Source organism: Pseudorca crassidens, chromosome 9 (genome assembly GCF_039906515.1).
Source record: "Pseudorca crassidens isolate mPseCra1 chromosome 9, mPseCra1.hap1, whole genome shotgun sequence".
In the NCBI taxonomy this organism is placed as follows: Eukaryota; Metazoa; Chordata; class Mammalia; order Artiodactyla; family Delphinidae; genus Pseudorca; species Pseudorca crassidens.
Genome location: NC_090304.1, coordinates 30,929,173 through 30,950,075, shown reverse-complemented (window position 1 = coordinate 30,950,075; position 20,903 = coordinate 30,929,173). Strand labels below are relative to the sequence as shown.

Below are 20,903 nucleotides of genomic sequence, written 5' to 3'. Positions count from 1 at the left end.
GCCATTCCATTCTATGTATCCAAAATTTTATCCATCCTCCTTTGCCCATGTTAAATCCCACCTCCTCTGTAAAGTCAACACAGAGTGCCCACTCAAAAGATCACTGCTCTTATGATCTGTGCCTTTTGTTTACTAATGAACATTATATGCCTGTGCCCTTGTCTTCAACTATAACAATGTTTGAACTATAAATTATTGATTACAAGCCACTTTTTCTCCCTAACCTCTTTTTCTGTTGTCACCAAAGAGACAGATATAAAAGGTTTGCTGATTTTAATTCAGTAACTTTTATGAATCTTTTCTTAAAACTGTCAAAAATGTTAAGTGCATACCATTTTAAAACATAGTTCTCTGTTTCTTTTCATAGGTTCAGCTTCTGCACTGCATAAAGCAAACAGTCACTGGGGGTGATTCAGAAATTGTAGATGGATTTAACGTATGCCAAAAGCTCAAGGAAAAAAATCCTTGGGCATTCCAGATTCTGTCCTCCACCTTTGTGGACTTTACAGACATTGGAGTGGATTACTGCGATTTCTCTGTACAATCGAAACACAAAATTATAGAGTAAGTACTGTTTCTAAATTTGTCAGAGCAGTAAAACTGTTGACAGCAAAGGCTTCATTAACCTAAAGCTTAAACAACAGAAAAATTCAGTTAACTCACGAACTTTAGTTTTTATTAACTGTTTACTCCAGTTCTTGAATGAAAGAGGAAAAAAGAACACTATCACCATTAAAAAAATTCTTTATCAAATTCCCTGTTCTTAATCAATATAAGAAGAGTAACTAAGACTTCATGTATACTTCATTTTAAAAATATAAGTTCTACAGAGTTATAATCAGTGTGATTGTATGCTAATCAGGACCCTTTCAGAAGTGAAAAAAATATAACTCAAATTAGGTAGGTCCAGGAGTTTTAAAATATCATCTGATATTGATCTCTTTTTTTCCTTCACCTCTTAGCCAACATATCTTCTGTGTTGGCTTCATTTTCAAAGATAATCAATAGAAGCTCCAAGTTTTCATTGTTATTAGAGCTGATAATCACAGCACACAGAAAACACTTACTTCCCAATAGCTAACACAAGGATGTAGATTCGCTGCTCAACATGTGTTCAAGTCTATACTGGAAGCAATCACCATGGCTAGGAAGTCAGAGAATTTTGACTGGCTGTCCCTGGATCACATGTTCACCTCTGGAGTAAGGTCAGGCTCACCTGAACTACAAGGGCTGAGAATGAAACAGTGACATCTCCCCAGACTGATGCCAAAAACTCTTATGTTCCCTACACAGAATGTTTTGTGTGCTTTTTTCATTTAACATTATTTCACAATAATTTTTCAAGTATCTACAAGGACCACACATTTATTCTCTTATATGAGAATTATCCTACATTGTGTTTCTAGGACATGTTTTATTTAATCCAACCTCAGTTAATGAATGCTGGGGTGTTTTCCAATTTTATAACTGAGTTTGTATTCTTCTTTTAGGAGAAATAACCAAATAATACGAAAATAAACTCATTTAATAAATAATCAAATCCCCAGTATACTAACTCAGCTTTATTATATACACATATGATCTTCATTTATTCATTCAACAAATATTTACTGAAGCCAGTCACTCTTCTTGGTGCTTGGGATACATCAGTGGACAAAACAAAGATTCCTGCCTTCATGTAGCTTACTTTCTAATAGGGGAGGGGAAAATCAGGAATTTTAAAATATATGAGTAAATTGCAATGAATATTAAAATATTTTAAGTGCTTAAGAAAAAAGGAAAAGTAAGGCAGGATAGGGGAATCTGTAGAGCCAAAGACTTAGGGAGGATAAAATTTGTATCATTAAATAGTGTGTCAAGGATAAGCTTTACTGAGTAGGTGATATTTCAGCAAAAATTTAAAGAAGTGAGGGAGTTTTTCCAGAAGATGAGCAGCTAGAGAAAAGTTCCTAGGATAACCCTAAGAAGATGCTGGGTGCGTTCAAGGGACAGCAATGAGGCCAATGGGGGGATGGTATTACAAAAGGAGGCCAGGTGGGGGTAAGTTTATATAGAGCCTTACTAGTCATTGTAATAACATTAGCTTTAATTCTTAGTGAAAAAAGGGCTTGCTGGAAGATTTTGACCAAAAGAGAGGCATCTATATTTATATAAAGTCATTTACATTTTAAGTGGATCACCATGGCTGCTGTGCTGAATATAGTGTACAAGAGCAAGGGCAGCAGCAGGAAGACCAGCTTGGAAGCTCCTACACGACCAGAGGTCAGAGATGAGGGTAACTTGAACATGAGTGGTCCAGGTGGCAATAGCAGCAGTATGGAGAAGGGTCTGCTTGGGGATATATTTTGCATATCAAAACAGCATATTTTCATGACAAATTGAATGATGGTGTGAGAGAAAGACACATGTGAAAAATAAATCCTAGTTCATAATAACATACCCTGAGAGGTAGGTCATTGAGGTGGGAAGAAGATAAAATAGCTCCTGAGATTCCCAGTTTTAACAGGACAGATTTCACTGTTTAAAAGTTAACTTAGAGGGCAAACAGCAGAAGCAAGAAGAACTACAATCCTGCAGCTTGTGAAACAAAAACCACATTCACAGAAAGATAGACCAAATGAAAAGGCAGACAATTATGTACCAGACGAAGGAACAAGGTAAAACCCCAGAAAAACAACTAAAGTAAGTGGAGATAGGCAAACTTCCAGAAGAAGAATTCAGAATAATGATAGTGAAGATGATCCAGGACCTCGGAAAAAGAATGGAGGCAAAGATCGAGAAGATGCAAGAAATGTTTAACAAAGACCTTCAAGAATTAAAGAACAAAGACCTAGAAAAATTAAAGAACAAACAGAGATGAACAATAAAATAACTGCAATGAAAAATACACCAGAAGGAATCAATAGCAGAATAACTGAGGCAGAACAACAGATAAGTGACCTGGAAGACAGAATTATGGAATCCACTGTTGCAAAACAGAAAAAAAAAAAAATGAATGAAAAGAAATGAAGACACCATAAGGGACCTCTGGAACAACATTAAACACACCAACATTCACATTATAGGGGTTTCAGAAGGAGAACAGAGAGAGAAAGGACCTGAGAAAATATTTGAAGAGATTGTAGTCAATAACTTCCCTAACATGGGAAAGGAAATAGCCACCCAACTCCAGGAAGCACAGAGTCCCAGGCAGGAAAACCCAAGGAGAAACACGCTGAGATACATAGTAAACAAATTGACAAAAATTAAAGACAAAGAAAAATTATTAAATGCAAAAAGGGAAAAATGACAAATAACATACAAGGGAACTCCCATAAGGTTAACAGCTAATTTTTCAGCAGAAACTCTACAAGCCAGAAGGGAGTGGCACAATATATTTAAAGTGATGAAAGGAAAGAACGTACAACAAACATTACTCTATCCATCAAGGAACTCATTCAGATTCGATGGAGAAATCAAAAGCTTTACAGACAAGCAAAAGCTAAGAGAATTCAGCACCACCAAACCAGCTCTACAACAAATGCTAAAGGAACTTTTCTAAGTGGGAAACACAAGACAAGAAAAGGACCTACAAAAACAAAAACAAAACAATTAAGAAAATGGTAATAGGAACAGAGATATCAATAATTACCTTAAATGTGAATGCATTAAATGCTCCAACCAAAAGACACAGGCTAGCTGAATGGATACCAAAACAAGACACATATATATGCTGTCTACAAGAGACCCACTTCAGACCTAGGGACACATACACACTGAAAGTGAGGGGGTGGAAAAAGATATTCAATGCAAATGGAAATCAAAAGAAAGCTGGAATAGCAACACTCATATCAGTTAAAATAGACTTTAAAATAAAGAATGTTACATGAGACAAGGAAGGACATTACATAATGTCAATGGATCAATCCAAGAAGAAGACATAACAATTCTAAGTATATATGCACCCAACACAGGAGCACCTCACTACATAAGGCAAATGTTAACAGCTATAAAAGAGGAAATCAACAGTAATACAATAATAGTGGGGGACTTTTAACACCTCACTTACACCAATGGCCAGATGATCCAGACAGAAAATTAATAAGGAAACACAAGCTTTAAATGACACAATAGAACAGATATATTTAATTGATATTTATGGGACATTCCATCCAAAAACAGCAGATTACACTTTCTTCACAATTACACATGGCACATTCTCCAGTATGGGTCACTTCTTGGGTCACAAATCAAACCTCGGTAAATTTAAGAAAATTGACATCATATCAAGCATATTTTCTGACAATGACACTAAGAGATTAGAAATCAATTACAGGGAAAAAACGTTAAAAACACAAACACATGGAGGCTAAACAACACGTTACTAAATAACAAAGAGACCAGTGAAAAAATCAAAGAGAAAATCAAAAAATACCTAGAGACAAATGACAATGAAAATACGACGATTCAAAACCTCTGGGATGCATCAAAAGCAGTTCTAACAGGGAAGTTTATAGCAAGAGCAGAAATCAATGAAATAGAAACAAAGAAAACAATGGAAAAGATCAATAAAACTAAAAGCTGGTTCTTTGAGAAGATAAACAAAATTGATAAAACATTAGCCAGACTCATCAAGAAAAAGAGGGTGAGGACTGGGCTTCCCTGGTGGTGCAGTGGTTGAGAGTCCGCCTGCCAATGCAGGGGACACAGGTTCGTGCCCTGGTGCGGGAAGATCCCACATGCCGTGGAGCGGCTGGGCCCATGAGCCATGGCCGCTGAGCCTGCACGTCCGGAGCCTGTGCTCCACAACGGGAGAGGCCACAGCAGTGAGAGGCCCGCATACCACAAAAAAAAAAAAAAAAAGAGGGAGAGGACTCAAATCAATAAATTTAGGAATGAAAAAGGAGAAGTTACAACGGACACCACAGAAATACAAAGCATCCTAAGAGACTACTACAATCAACTCTATGCCAATAAAATGGACAACCTGGAAGAACTGGACAAATTCTTAGAAAGGTATAACCTTACAAGACTGAAACAGGAAGAAAGAGAAAATAGGAACACACCAATCACAAGTAATGAAATTGAAACTGTGATTAAAAATCTTCCAAAACAAAAGCCCCAGACCAGATATCTTCACAGGAGAATTCTATCACACATTTAGAAAAGAGCTAACACCAATCCTTCTCAAACTCTTCCAAAAAATTGCCGAGGAAGGAACACTCCCAAATTCATTCTATGAGGCCACCATCACCCTGATACCAAAACCAGGCAAAGATACTACAAAAAAAGAAAATTACAGACCAATATCACTCATAAATATACATGCAAAAATCCTCAACAAAATACTAGCAAACAGAATCCAACAACACATTAAAAGAATCATACACCATGACCAAGTGGAATTTATCCCATGGATGCAAGGATTCTTCAATATATGCAAATCAATCAATGTGATACACCATATTAACAACTTGAAGAATAAAAACCATATGATCATCTCAATAGGTGCAATAAAAGCTTTTGACAAAATTCAACACCCATTTATGATAAAAACTCTCCAGAAAGTGGGCAAACCATGGGAACCTGCTTCAACATAATAAAGGCCATATTTGACAAACCCACAGCAAACATCGTTCTCAATTGTGAAAAACTGAAAGCATTTCTCTAGATCAGGAAGAAGACAAGGATGTTCACTCTTGTCACTATTATTCAACAGAGTTTTGGAAGTCCTAGCCATGGCAATCAGAGAAAAAAAAGAAATAAAGGATACAAATTGGAAAAGAAGAAGTAAAACTGTCACTGTTGCAGGTGACATGATACTACACATCGATAATCCTAAAGGTGCCACCAGAAAACCACTACAGCTAATCAATGAATTTGGTAAATTTGCAGGATACAAAATTAATGCACAGAAATCTCTTGCAATCCTATACACTAACAATGAAAGATCAGAGGGAGAAATTAAGGAAACAATCCCATTCACCATTGCAAAAAAAGAATAAAATACCTAGGAATAAACTTACCTATTAAGGTAAAAGACCTGTACTCAGAAAACTATAAGACACTGATGAAAGAAATCAAAGATGATACAAACCAATGGAGAGATATACCATGTTCTTGGATTGGAAAAAACAATATTGTGAAAATGATTATACTACCCAAAGCAATCTACAGATCCAATGCAATCCCTATCAAATTACCAATGGCATTTTTTTACAGAATTCAAACAAAAAATCTTAAAATTCGTATGGAGACACAGATGACCGGAATAGCCAAAGCAGTTTTTAGGGAAATAAATGGAGCTGGAGGAATCAGACTCCCTGACTTCAGACTTTACTACAAAGCTGCAGTAATCAAGACAGTATGGTACTGGCACAAAAACAGAAACATGGATCCATGGAACAGGATAGTGACCCAAGAGATAAACCCACGCACCTATGCCCAACTAAACTATGACAAAGGAGGCAAGGAAATATAATGGAGAAAAGAGAGTCTCTTCAATAAGTGGTGCTGGGAAAACTGGACAGCTACATGTAAAAGAATGAAATTGGAACACTCCCTAACACCATACACAAAAATAAGCTCAAAATGGATTAAAGACCAAAATGTAAGACCAGACACTATAAAACTCTTAGAGGAAAACATAGGAAGAACACTCTTTGACATAAATCACAGCAAGTTCTTTTCTGACCCACCCACTGGAGTAATGGAAATAAAAACAAAAATAAACAAATGGGAACAAATGAAACTTAAAAGCTTTTGCACAGAGTGAAGTAAGTCAGAAAGAGAAAAACAAATATATATTAAAGCATATATGTGGAATCTAAATAAATGGTACAGCTGAACCAGTCTGAAATGCAGAAATGAGACACAGATGTAGAGAACAAACGTATGGACAAAAAGAGGGAAAAGCAGGGGGGTGGGTGGTGGTGGTGGGATGAATTGCGGTTTGGGATTGACATACATACACTAATATGTATAAGATGGATAACTAATAAGAACCTGCTTTATAAAAAATAAAATATAATAAAATTCAAGAAAAAAAGAGAAAATGAATGGTAAGATTGTAGATTTAATCATGACCTTATCAATAATGACATTAAATATAAATGGGCTAAATACAACAATTTTAAAAAAAGTTACCTTAAAACCCTATGACAAATTACCATTTTGTTGTGACACAATATGGGTGCAGACTCTTCAGGGCTAGAGAACAGAGGCAAAAAAACAAAAACGAAAAGAAAACAACACTTAGCTATTGAGTGATTTTTTTTTTAACAGCTTTACTGGAGTATAATTGCATTACAATGGTGTATTAGTTTCTGCTTTATTACAAAGTGAATCAGCTATACATATACATATATCCCCGTATCCGCTCCCACTTGTGTCTCCCTCCCTCCCTCCCTATCCCACCCCTCTATATGGTGACAAAGCACCAAGCTTATCTACCTGTACTATGCAGCTGCTTTCCACTAGCTATCTATTTTACATTTGGTAGTATATATAAGTCCGTGCCACTCTCTCACTTCATCCCAGCTTACCCTTCCCCCTTCTCCTGTCCTCAAGTCCATTGTCTATGTCTGAATCTTTATTCCTGTCCTGACCCTAGGTTTCTCAGAAACTTTTTTTTTTTTTAGATTCCATATATATGTGTTAGCATATGGTGTTTGTTTTTCTCTTTCTGACTTACTTCACTCTGTATGACAGACTCTAGATCCATCCACCTCACTACAAATAACTCAATTTTGTTTCTTTTTATGGCTGACTAATATTCCATTGTATATATGGCCACATCTTCTTTATCCATTCATCTGTCAGTGGACACTTAGGTTGCTTCCATGTCCTGGCTATTGTAAATAGAACTGCAATGAACATTGTGGTACATGACTCTTTTTGAATTATGGTTTTCTCAGGGTATATGCCCAGTAGTGGGATTGCTGGGTCGTATGGTAGTTCTAGTTTTAGTTTTCTAAGGAACCTCCATACTGTTCTCCATAGTGGCTATATCAATTTACATTCCCACCAACAGCGCAAGAGGGTTCCCTTTTCTCCACACCTGCTCCAGCGTTTATTGTTTGTAGATTTTTTGATGATGGCCATTGTGACTGGTGTGAGGTGATACCTCACTGTAGTTTTGATTTGCATTTCTCTAATGATTTGTGATGTTGAGCATCCTCTCATATGTTTGTGGGCAATCCGTATATCTTCTTTGGAGAAAAGTCTATTTAGGTCTTCCACCCATTTGTGGATTGGGTTGTTTGTTTTTTCGATATTGAGCTGCCTGAGCTTCTTGCATATCTTGGAGATTAATCGTTTGTCAGTTGCTTCATTTGCAAATATTTTCTCCCATTCTGACGGCTGTCTTTTCATCTTCTTTATGGTTTCCTTTGCTGTGCAAAAGCTTTGAAGTTTCATTAGGTCCCATTTGTTTATTTTTGTTTTCATTCCCATTTCTCTAGGAGGTGGTTCCAAAAGGATCTTGCTGTGATTTATGTCATAGAGTGTTCTGCCTATGTTTTCCTCTAACAGTTTTACAGTGTCTAGCCTTAAATTTAGGTCTTTCATCCATTTTGAGTGTATTTTTCTGTACGGTGTAGGGAATGTTCTAATTTCATTCTTTTACATGTGGCTGTCCAGTTTTCCCAGCACCACTTATTAAAGAGGCTGTCTTTTCTCCATTGTATATTCTTGCCTGCTTTATCAAAAATAAGGTGACCATATGTACATGGGTTTATCTCTGGGCTTTCTATCCTGTTCCATTGATCTATATTTCTGTTTTTGTGCCAGTACCATACTGTCATGATGACTGTAGCTTTGTACTATAGTCTGAAGTCAGGGAGCCTGATTCCTCCAGCTCTGTTTTTCTTTTTCAATATTGCTTTGTCTATTCAGGGTCTTTTGTGTTTCCATACAAATTGTGAAATTTTTTGTTCTAGTTCTGTGAAAAATGCCATTGGTAGTTTGATAGGGATTGTATTGAATCTGTAGATTGCTTTGGGTAGTATAGTCATTTTCACAACTTTGATTCTTCCAATCCAAGAATATGGTATATCTCTCCATCTGTTTGTACCATCTTTAATTTCTTTCATCAGTGTCTTATAGTTTTCTGCATACAGGTCTTTTGTCTCCTTAGGTAGGTTTATTCCAGTTATTTTATTCTTTTGGTTGCAATGGTAAATGGGAGTGTTTTCTTAATTTCTCTTTCAGATTTTTCATCATTAGTGTATAGGAATGCAAGAGATTTCTGTGCATTAATTTTGTATCCTGCTACTTTTCCAAATTCATTGATTACCTCTACTAGTTTTCTGGTACCATCTTTAGGATTTTCTATGTATGGTATCATGTCATCTGCAAACAAACAGTGACAACTTTACTTCTTCTTTTCCAGTTTAGATTCCTTTTATTTCTTTTTCTTCTCTGATTGCTGTCACTAAAACTTCCAAACCTATGTTGAATAATAACGGTGAGAGTGGGCAACCTTGTCTTGTTCCTGATCTTAGTGGAAATGGTTTCAGTTTTTCACCATTGAGAATGATGTTGGCTGTGAGTTTGTCATATATGGCCTTTATTATGTTGAGGTAAGTTCTTCTATGCCTACTTGCTGGAGGGGTTTTATCATAAATGGGTATTGAATTTTGTCAAAAGATTTTTCTCCCTCTATTGAGATGATCATATGGTTTTTCTCCTTCAGTTTGTTAATATGGTTTATCACATTGATTGATTTGCATATATTGAAGAATCCTTGCATTCCTGGGATAAACCCCACTTGATCATGGTGTATGATCCTTTTAATGTGCTGTTGGATTCTGTTTGCGAGTATTTTGTTGAGGAGTTTTGCATCTATGTTCATCAGTGATATTGGCCTGTAGTTTTCTTTCTTTGTGACATCCTTGTCTGGTGTTGGTATCAGGGTGATGGTGGCCTCATAGAATGAGTGTGGGAGTGTTCCTCCCTCTGCTATATTTTGGAAGAGTTTGAGAAGAATAGGTGTTAGCTCGTCTCTAAATGTTTGATAGCGTTCGCCTGTGAAGCCATCTGGTCCTTGGCTTTGTGTGTTGGAAGATTTTTAATCACAGTCTCAATTTCACTGCTTGTGATTGGTTTGTTTATATTTTCTATTTCTTCCTGGTTCAGTCCCTGAAAGTTGTGCTTTTCTAAGAATTTGTCCATTTCTTCCAGGCTGTCCATTTTACTGGCATACAATTGCTTGTACTAATCTCTCAAGATCCTTTGTATTTCTGCAGTGTCAGTTATTACTTCTCCTTTTTCATTTCTAATTCTATTGATTTGAGTCTTCTCCCTTTTTTTCTTGATGAGTCTGCCTAATGGTTTATCAATTTTGTTTATCTTCTCAAATAACCAGCTTTTAGTTTTATCGAACTTTGCTACTGTTTTCTTCATTTCTTTTTCATTTCTTTCCAATCTGATTTTTATGATTTCTTTCCTTCTGCTAACTTTGGGGGTTTTTTTGTTCTTCTTTCTCTAATTGCTTTAGATGTAAGGTTAGGTTGTTAATTTGAGATGTTTCTTGTTTCTTGTGGTAGGATTGTATTGCTATAAACTTCCCTCTTACAACTGCTTTTGCTGCATCCCATGGGTTTTGGGTCGTCATGTTTTCATTGTCATTTGTTTCTAGGTATTCTTTGATTTCCTCTTTGATTTCTTCAGTGATCTCTTGGTTATTTAGTAGTGTATTGTTTAGTCTCCATGTGTTTGTATATTTTACAGATTTTTTTTCTGTAATTGATATCTAGTCTCATAGCGTTGTGGTCGGAAATGATACTTGATATGATTTTAATTTTCTTAAATTTACCAAGGCTTGATTTGTGACCCAAGTTATGATCTATCCTGGAGAATGGTCCTTGAGCACTTGAAAAGAAAGTGTATGCTGTTATTTTGGGATGGAATGTCTTATAAATGTCAATTAAGTGCATCTTGTTTAATGTATCATTTAAAGCTGGTTTCCTTATTTATTTTCATTTTAGATGATCTGTCCATTTGTAAATGTGGGGTGTTAAAGTCCCCTACTATGATTCTGTTACTGTCAATTTCCCCTTTTGTGGCTATTAGCATTTGCCTTATATATTGAGGTGCTCCTATATTGGGTGCATAAATATTTACAATTGTTATATCTTCTTCTTGGATTGATCCCTTGATCATTATGTAGTGTCCTTCTTTGTCTCTTGCAATAGTCTTTATTTTAAAGTCTATTTTGTCTGATATGAGAATTGCTACTCCAGCTTTCTTTTGATTTCCATTTGCATGGAATATCTTTTTTCATCCCCTCACTTTCAGTCTGTATGTGTCCCTAGGTCTGAAGTGGGTCTCCTATAGACAGCATATATAGAGGCCTTGTTTTTGTATCCATTCAGCCAGTCTATGACTTTTGGTTGCAGCATTTAATCCATTTACATTTAAGGTAATTATCAATATGTATGTTCCTAGTACCATTTTCTTAATTGTTTTGTGTTTGTTATTGTAGGTCTTTTCCTTCTCTTGTGTTTCCTTCCTAGAGAAGTTCCTTTAGCATTTGTTGTAAAGCTGGTTTGGTGGTGCTGAATTCTCTTAGCTTTTGCTTGTCTGTAAATGTATTAATTTCTCTGTCAAATCTGAATGAGATCCTTGCCAGGTGGAGTAACCTTTGTTGTAGGTTTTCCCTTTCATCACTTTAAATATGTCCTGCCACTCCCTTCAGGCTTGCAGAGTTTCTGCTGAAGGATCAGCTGTTAACCTGATGGGGATTCCCTTGTAGGTTATTTGTTGTTTTACCCTTGCTGCTTCTAGTATTTTTTCTTTGTATTTAATTTTTGATAGTTTGATTAATATGTGTCTTGGTGTGTTTCTGCTTGGATTTATCCTTTATTTGACTCTCTGTGATTTCCAGAGTTAACTATTTCCCTTCCCATATTAGGGTAGTTTTCAACTATAATCTCTTCAAATATTTTCTCAATCCTTTTCTTTTTCTCTTCTTCTTCTGGGACCCCTATAATTCGAATGTTGGCGAGTTTAATGTTGTCCCAGAGGTCTCTGAGACTGTTCTCAATTTTTTTATTCTTTTGTCTTTATTCTGCTCTGCAGTAGTTATTTCCCCTATTTTATCTTCCAGGTCAGTCATCCGTTTTTCTGCCTCAGTTATTCTGCTACTCTTTCCTTCTAGAGAATTTTTAATTTCATTTATTGTGTTGTTCATCATTGTTTGTTTGCTCTTTAGTTCTTCTAGGTCCTTGTTAAACGTTTTTTGTATTTTCTCCATTCTATTTCCAAGATTTTGGATCATCTTTATTATCAATACTCTGAATTCTTTTTCAGGTAGACTGCCTATTTCCTCTTCATTTGTTTGGTCTGGTGGCTTTTTACCTTGCTCCTTCATCTGTTGTGTGTTTCTTTGTCTTCTCATTTTGCTTAACTTACTGTGTTTGTGGTCTCCTTTTTGCAGGCTGCAGGTTCATAGCTCCTGTTGTTTGTGGTGTCTGCCCCCAGTGGCTAAGGTTGGTTCAGTGGGTTCTGTAGGCTTCCTGGTGGAAGGGACTAGTGCCTGTGTTCTGGTGGTTGAGGCTGGATTTGTCTTTCTGGTGGGCAAGTCCACATCCAGTGGTGTGTTTTGGGGTGTCTGTGACCTTATTATGATTTTAGGCAGCCTCGCTGCTAATGGGTGAGGTTGTATTCCTGTCTTTCTATTTTTTTGGCATAGGATATTCAGCACTGTAGCTTGCTGTTTGTTGAGTGGAGCTGGGTCTTAGTGTTGAGATGGAGATCTCTGGGAGAGCTTTCACCATTTGATATTACGTGGAGCCAGGAGGTCTCTAGTGGACCAATGTCCTGACCTCAGCTCTCCCACCTTCTCGGCTCAGAAGAAAAGGAAGAAAAAAAGAAAGAAAGATTGGAATAAAATAAATAAAATAAAATAATTATTAAAAATAAAATAATTAAAAAGTAATAAAAAAGAAGGAAAGAAGAGAGCAACCAAGTGAAAAAACAAATATACCAATGATAACAAGTGCTAAAAACTATACTAAAAAAAAAAAAGGACAGACAGAAGCCTAGGACAAATGGTCAAATCAAAGCTATAAGACAAAATCACACACAGAAGCATACACATACACACTCACGAAAAGAGAAAAAGGAAAAAAATATATATATATTGTTGCTCCCAAAGTCCACTGCCTCAATTTGGGATGATTCGTTGTGTATTCAGGTATTCCACAGTTGCAGGTACAGCAAGTTGATTGTGGAGATTTAATCCGCTGCTCCTGAGGCTGATGGCAGAGATTTCCCTTTCTCTTCTTTGTTCACACAGCTCCCGGGGTTCAGCTTTGGATTTGGACCCGCCTCTGCGTGTAGGTCGCCTGAGGGCGTCTGTTCTTTGCTCAGATAGGACGGGGTTAAAGGAGCTGCTGATTCAGGGGCTCTGGCTCATTCAGGCCGGAGGGAGGGAGGGGCACGGAGTGCTGGGCGAGTCTGCGGCGGCAGAGGCCAGAGTGACGCTGCACCAGCCTGAGGCGCGCCGTGTGTTCTCCCGGGGAAGCTGTCCCTGGATCACGGGACCCTGGCAGTGGTGGGCTGCACAGGCTCCCGGGATGGGCGGTGTGGATAGTGACCTGTGCTCACACACAGGCTTCTTGTTGGTGGCAGCAGCAGCCTTAGCGTCTCATGCCCGTCTCTGGGGTCCATGCTTTTAGCCGCGGCTCGCGCCCGTCTCTGGAGCTCCTTTAAGCAGCGCTCTGAATCCCCTCTCCTCGCGCACCAGGAAACAAAGAGGAAAGAAAAAGTCTCTTCCCTCTTAGGCAGGTCCAGACTTTTCCCCGGACTCCCTCCTGGCTAGCCGTGGTGCACTAACCCCCTGCAGGCTGTGTTCACGCCGCCAACCCCAGTCCTCTCCCTGCGCTCCGACAGAAGCCCGAGCCTCAGCTTCCAACCCCGCCTGCCCTGGCGGGTGAGCAGACAAGCCTCTCCGGCTGGTGAGTGCCGGTTGGCCCTGATCCTCTGTACGGGAATCTCTCGGCTTTGCCCTCCGCACCCGTTGCTATGCTCTCCTCCGCGGCTCCAAAGCTTTCCCCCTCCGCCACCCGCAGTCTCCACCCGGGAAGGGGCTTCCTAGTGTGTGGAAACCTTTCCTCCTTCACGGCTCCCTCCCACTGGTGCACGTCCCTATTCTTTTGTCTCTGTTCTTCCTTTTTTCTTTTGCCCTACCCAGGTACGTGGGGAGTTTCTTGCCTTTTGGGAGGTCTGAGGTCTTCTGCCAGCGTTCAGTAGGTGTTCTGTAGGAGTTGTTCCACGTATAGATGTATTTCTGATGTATCTGTGTGGAGGAAGGTGATCTCCACGTCTTACTCTTCCGCCATCTTGAAGGTCTCCTTGAGTGAGATTAACAATATCTATCATCATAATTTGCTTTTGTTATTTTTTGCAATAACATTCTAGAATTTGGCCGTTATCAAGGTCTCAGGGATATCCATAAAGAATATCAAGTGGTTAACATTAATTCACTTAAAATGTATTTTTAACAACAGGAGATGAAACAAAGAGAGTTTTCAGTTAATCAAGGGCCTCGGTCCCCTGAGTGTTTGGGTTAATTTTCCTGGTGGTTAAATCTTTTAAGTCTTTTGAGATGCTTATGTCCTATCTAATACAAAAAGATCTTGGAGGCTGCTGAGAAAGTTAAGTATCATGCAGTACAATAAAAAACAAAGTAACTAGGACGAAAATAATAGTGAGATTAAGCTATAGTGTTGCATCCTACTGGTTACAAATTCAGTCACATGAACACAACTCCTCTTGTTATCTGTGAGTTGTTGGTCAAGTGACTTATTCTTGCTAAGCCACGAAAAGGAGTAATTCTCAGTAAAAAAAAAAAAAAGTGATATTAATACTTACCACATAATAATTGTAGTGGGAATTATAGAGATAATATACAGACAGTCCTGTCAAAGTGTCTGGATCAGAAAGGGCAGAATAAATTTTAGCTAGCCATAATTTTCATAATCCAACACATTTACTGGTGATAGATTTTAATTTCAGCTCTGAGTTTCTAAAGACCAAAGCAAGGAGGGAACATAATCCATTTGCAAGATTTGAGATGCTTTTAAAGTCTGAAATAAATTTTTCTTGCATAAAATGTGATGTGGTGGGCAAGACCATAATTCTCACAACAAATTCACATCACCTCTCTCAATGAGAAATAATATTTTAACTAACGAGGCGTGTCCACAGCATCCACCTGGATTGTAGGAGATGATTCTACAGTCTTTCCCTTGGGTTCTTTTATTGGCATCACTGATGATGTTTTGCTTTTACTAATTTGCAGTCATCATGTTGCTTGTTTCTGTTTAAATGCTTGTCCTTTATGCATAGCTAATACATAGCTGGTTATTCCTCATCTTTGGGGGCTTTTTACCCTTCCTCAGCATATAATCCTGCATCAAGACCTTCCTTTCATTCTGTTTTTGCACACAGAATATCCTGCTTACTAAGATTCAATTTTGCATTTTAGGTTGATCTTCAAGATGCCAGCCACTCATCTCCTCTAACATTCTTCAATCCTCAGGATAACATCTTCTCTAGACCTCATAACTAAATTTACTTTCTATTTCTCCTCAGGTCATTACTGAGAATGCTAAATAACAAATTTGTTTCTTATTTTCTCATATAGAAAGTAGATACCAGGTGAAAAGAGACAGAGGCTGTGTTACACACACGTACACACACAGAGAAATTGCTTCTTTTTGCCCACATGTGTGAACTCTGGGAAATGAAAACTTAATACAATGTACCATGGGACACACAATCCTGATTTCATGAGATTAATGAATCACGAAGTTCCTTTCAAAGATATGTGAGGATACATACATGGACTCCAAAAGAGAGAGCTCATAACTAGCATAACCATTCCCATGCAAGAATTACGGTGTTAGTGGAAAAAAAAAAAAAAAAAACATCACCAGAGTGGCTGGGATGGAAGACCCCAAGAAGTTTCAAAGATGTGACATACTTGTCAGTATCATGGAGGATGACACAAAGGGTGTCATTGGTATATGTACAGAAAATAATGCAGGGGGAGAGGAGGGAATGTGGGTCAGGAGCAGTCAGGCTAGAATTTTAAAGATAAGATGAAAAGGCAAAATGCCCTCAGAAACTGTGAAAGGGGTCTGAAACCAGCAGTATGAACACTAATGGGGCAATTGAAAGGCCAAGCACTGTCCTTTGTACCCCTCAAACCCAGAGGTCCACAGTCTCTTCTGCTGACTGTCCTCTTCCTTGATTCTTTGTTCATAAAGCCACAACCTGCAGGCCAGAGAGCATCCTTTATCTATGTGGAGAAGATGGGGCAACAGGGGAGTGCCCTTCACTGCCTATTCAGTCATATTTGTATTTTATCAATATATATAAATTCAATTTCTAAGAGCCTTTTTTGAAAACCTGTTCCTTTCTTACATTCTTTCCCTATATGGTTCAATAGGTAGTTTTCAGTCACTGTTCAATAAGCAAAGTGTTGCTGCTAGTCACTATTTCTTAGAGTTTATCATTACATTTGCCATTGGCTCAGAGGATTGACTATTAATCTGAGGTACAAAGCACAGGGGCCCAGATAGCCATACTTTGTATACCACAGGCCATTGCATCCTTCCTCCCATAACCTAGCTTTTTGATAATGGTTCACTCTGTGTGAGCAGCCAGCTAAGTGTAATCTAGACCCCAAATCAGTGTCACCAACCCCTGGAACATGTGACAGTCTGTTCGGTTTGACCCATCAGTCAGCTGTTGGTTCACATTACCACCTCCTAAGCTGGCCCAGGAGTAATTCTTGGCACTTTGTCACCATCCTTGCCCACCTTCAGTTTTTATCCATCACTCCTGTACCTAAAGAAAAGGTAAAGTTGGCTGATGTTTTAGAACTGGAGAAAAGTTCACCTTCCGAATAAGCTTAAAAAAAAATTTGTCTCTTCCTTTTGTCTCTGTGTCTAAATGTTCATGCCTTCCTAATTATAACCAGCAAACTTAAATTTAGAAATAATGTTATCATTTGTTACATTGAAAACAGTATTATGTTACATTGTCATGATCAATATTCTAAGAAAGAATATAGAGATCACAATATTAGGCTCTCCCAAGGTACTAAAAAGACCTTGGTACTCTCTAAAGGTACTGAAAAAATATATACAAAGTTACATATGCAACAGATATTTAATAACTGCCTGTTATATCCAGGATCTATGTTAATTGCTGGGAATACAACGTTAAATGACATTCAGTATCAGTCTTCTAGAAGCCTATACACTAAGATACATAGTATAGATGGAAAGATCCAAAGAATGTGCCTCAGGCTAGACTCTTCTTTCTCTGTGCCTCAGTTTCCCCATCTATAAACTAGGGATTGAAATAGAACAGAGTATTTCCAATTTTTAAAAAACAATTTTTTGGGGCTCCCCTGGTGGCGCAGTGGTTGAGAGTCCGCCTGCCAGTGCAGGGGACATGGGTTCGTGCCGCGGTCCGGGAAGATCCCACGTGCCGCGGAGCGGCTGGGCCTGTGAGCCATGGCCGCTGAGCCTGCGCGTCCAGAGCCTGTGCTCCGCAACGGGAGAGGCCACAACAGTGAGAGGCCCGCATACCGCAAAAAAAAAAAAAAAAACAATTTTTCTTCCCAATATTGTTCCAGTAAAATCATATTTAAAACTTCCATAGATGAAACATATAAAGTGATTGACCTATGAACTGTAACATAAAAATATTTTAATATGTAAAAGCTACTGTTTTAAAGAATAAAGAATGAATTTATTTTCCTAAACAAATTTTAACTGGAATTTCTCAGAAACATTTATTTTAAATTAATTTGAATCAATTCTGGAACTTATGTAGTAAGATTTCAAAAAATTCTTGCTAAATGAATATGTGAAAAAAACAAATGAGTACATTGTACCACAGATAACCTTAATATCTTCTGTACATGTGTTTGGATTCTTTAATATTGTATTTCAGAAATATCTTCCAAGATGAAATGACCCTTACAAAAGTAAATAGATATTTCATGACTTCTATATTTTAACTTTTTCTCTTTGAAAAATAGATTAGACGATAAAGGCCAAGTGGTTCGCATCAACTTCAATAATGCAACTAGAGACACAATATTTGATGTACCTGTTGAAAGAGTTCAGCCTTTTTATGCTGCTCTGAAGGAGTTTGTTGACCTCATGAATTGTAAAGAATTCAAGTTTACTTTCAAGATGAATCCAGGTCAGTGAACACATTTTCTCAGACAACTGAAAGAATGGATTTTCTTCAACCTTAACCATTTAGCACAATATCTAGAGCAGTGTTTCTCAAACATGGCATGTGGAACACTAACAACAGAGTCTTGGTGAGCAGCCAGCTTGCTTAAATAGCAGACTCCTGGCCCCTACCCTTCCTCTAAATTGACTCTCCAGACTTTAAAATACTCATAAGTCCCTAGGTAATCCTTAAGCACACCAAAATTTAATAACCTCTAACATAAAGAATAAATATTGAAAGACAAGCTACAGACCAAATAAAATCTCATGTCTGATATGAAGACTGATGACTTATATTTTCTATTTTGATAGCCAATCAATACAAACTGAAACCTGTACTTAATTTTCCTATCTTGGTAAATAAATAAAATTATCTCCACGAGTCTCACTCTAAAGTACATGAGTAGGATTTACTCGTTACGCTTATCTGATCTGGCACACATGGTGCTACCTGAAATAAAGTAGTACTTGAAGTATTCCAGCCACTTGGATAAAGGAGCAGAAAGCACTATGGTTTGTCTGGACCATCTCTACTCAATAAAGTGACATCAAACTTGAGGCTTTTGATATTTAAAATAAAAAGCATAAATTCTCCCTCCTACTGATTGGGCCAAGTGGAAGATACTTTACGTGTGTGATTATTTTTTGAATTGATCTTTGGTATAATAAGGTAATACTAGAAATCTCCATAAGTCCGCTGCTATGAAGTCAACACCAAGTTGAGTTTAAGAGCAGCAACATGTAAAATGGAAATACCGTGAGAGAAAAGTAACCCCAAAATAGGAGTTGGAATTCAACCTTCACCATTCAATGGCAGTGTATCTCCTGGCAAGTGCCTCAACTGCTCAGAGCTTCAGTTTTCTCATGTATGAAAATAGGAGATAATACTCTCAAGATTTTTATGAGGCATAGAAATTATGTACATAAAATACTAGGAACATGAAAGACAAACCAAGAATGTCACTACCCTTATAATTGTTTGAAGCTGTTAAAGTAGAAATAAATACTTCTTAAGTCAGGAGGAGAAAAACAAATACCATATGATACCACTTATATGTGGAATCTAAATTATGACACAAATGAAACAGACTCACAGACATAGAGAACAGCCTTGTGGTTGTCAATGGGGAGAAGGTTGGGGAAAGGGATGGACTGGACATTTGGGGTTAGCAGATGAAAGCTATTATATATAGAATGGATGAACAACAAGGTCCTACTATATATCACGGGGAATTATATTCAATATCCTGTAATAAACCATAATGGAAAAGAATATAAAAAAGAATGTATATATAACTGAATCACTTTGCTGTACAGCAGAAATTAACACAATATTATAAATCAACTATACTTCAATTTAAAAAAAACACTTCTGAGTAAGAGATAAGTAACCATTAGGAAGACCAATTCAAAGGTTTTATACAGAGATAATACTTTAAGTAAGAATTATAAAGGTGTCTACAAGGGCCCCCCCCAAGCTATGTAGTTCAAATGTCAAAAGGTCTAAAGCAGTCTCCATTCCGTGGGCCTGATTTGTATGAAAAAGCAAATGTGCAGTTTCATGTAAAGAAATAAACATATTGCGTCTTGATGTGAACCAAGTAGCAATGCTGTTTTGCAGTTTACATTTTCTAGCTCAGAAAATCATTTACACATAGAATTATATTCATATTGAACAAAATCTTTTGTCTAGGTGATGTGATTACCTTTGATAACTGGCGCTTACTTCATGGCCGACGGAGCTATGAAGCAGGAACTGAGATATCCCGCCATCTAGAAGGAGCTTATGCCGACTGGGATGTGGTCATGTCAAGGCTTCGTATCTTAAGGCAGAGTGTCCGGAATAGAAACTGAATCTCCTGTTGATAAGATTCCAGTGAGTGTATTTTATAAGATATGGCAAGGTTATTTGTCTTCACAGGCCATGAGCCATGTCAGTAACACATTAATTTCTTTAACACAAGAGTTCTCTTTTCTTTGTAGTCATATACACTGCCAACTTTTTAGATGTTGTAGCCATGCTCTCTCTTTTTCAAATAATAAAGCATCTCTTCTGTCCAATTGCATGTATGATCTAATTTCTTTTGCACATCTGTGAGAGTCTCCAGAATACCTTCAAATAGTTTTGTATCAAAGTCTTTCTTCAAGTAAGGCTTCTTCTAAATAAAGCTTTTGTTTCAAATAAAGGTTGTGTTTCAAATAAAACTTGTCTCAAAACATGTTTCTGCTCTGTTGCCTGGAGGGTCTCATTTTTCATGACTACATATGACTGTCTTTAACATGCTTGGAAAGAGGCTTCATATTTTCAAAGATCTCTTTTGTTTACTATTATTACAGAATTACGTGACCCCAATTTCCAGACCTCACCAAACTGGTGATCTCAGCATTTCTTTTAATACCTAAATTATGATATCAAACCCAAGAATATGCCAAATGAAAAGAAAATCTAGTTCCACCCCCCACCAAGTTGCTCTTGCCCCAAAGAAATACTCCCAAGGACTGCCAGCATAGCTTACCCCTGTCCGTGGGTCAGTTCTCCTCACTCCTTGCCTTCAACTAATAACTAGAAAAGGTAGAACCAAGATGCATGCAACACTCATAAGTAGACATGATGTTTTTTAACCTCTGGACAGCTTGACTTGCTGGTCTTGGCTTCTT

The 20,903-nt window shown here is 37.6% G+C and overlaps 1 protein-coding gene across 3 annotated transcripts in view; it reads left to right on the top strand.

Annotated features, from left to right (window-relative positions):
* BBOX1 (gamma-butyrobetaine hydroxylase 1) overlaps nt 1–20,450 on the top strand; it is a 77,361-nt gene extending 56,911 nt beyond the window's left edge. For all 3 annotated transcript variants that reach the window (XM_067749576.1, XM_067749575.1, XM_067749574.1), the window contains 3 exons: nt 368–564; nt 18,044–18,210; nt 19,939–20,450. In XM_067749576.1, coding sequence (XP_067605677.1) covers nt 368–564; nt 18,044–18,210; nt 19,939–20,099 — 525 coding nt within the window. In that variant the 3' untranslated portion in view covers nt 20,100–20,450. The remainder of the gene's footprint in view (nt 1–367; nt 565–18,043; nt 18,211–19,938) is intronic.
* Nucleotides 20,451–20,903: the final 453 nt, after the last annotated feature.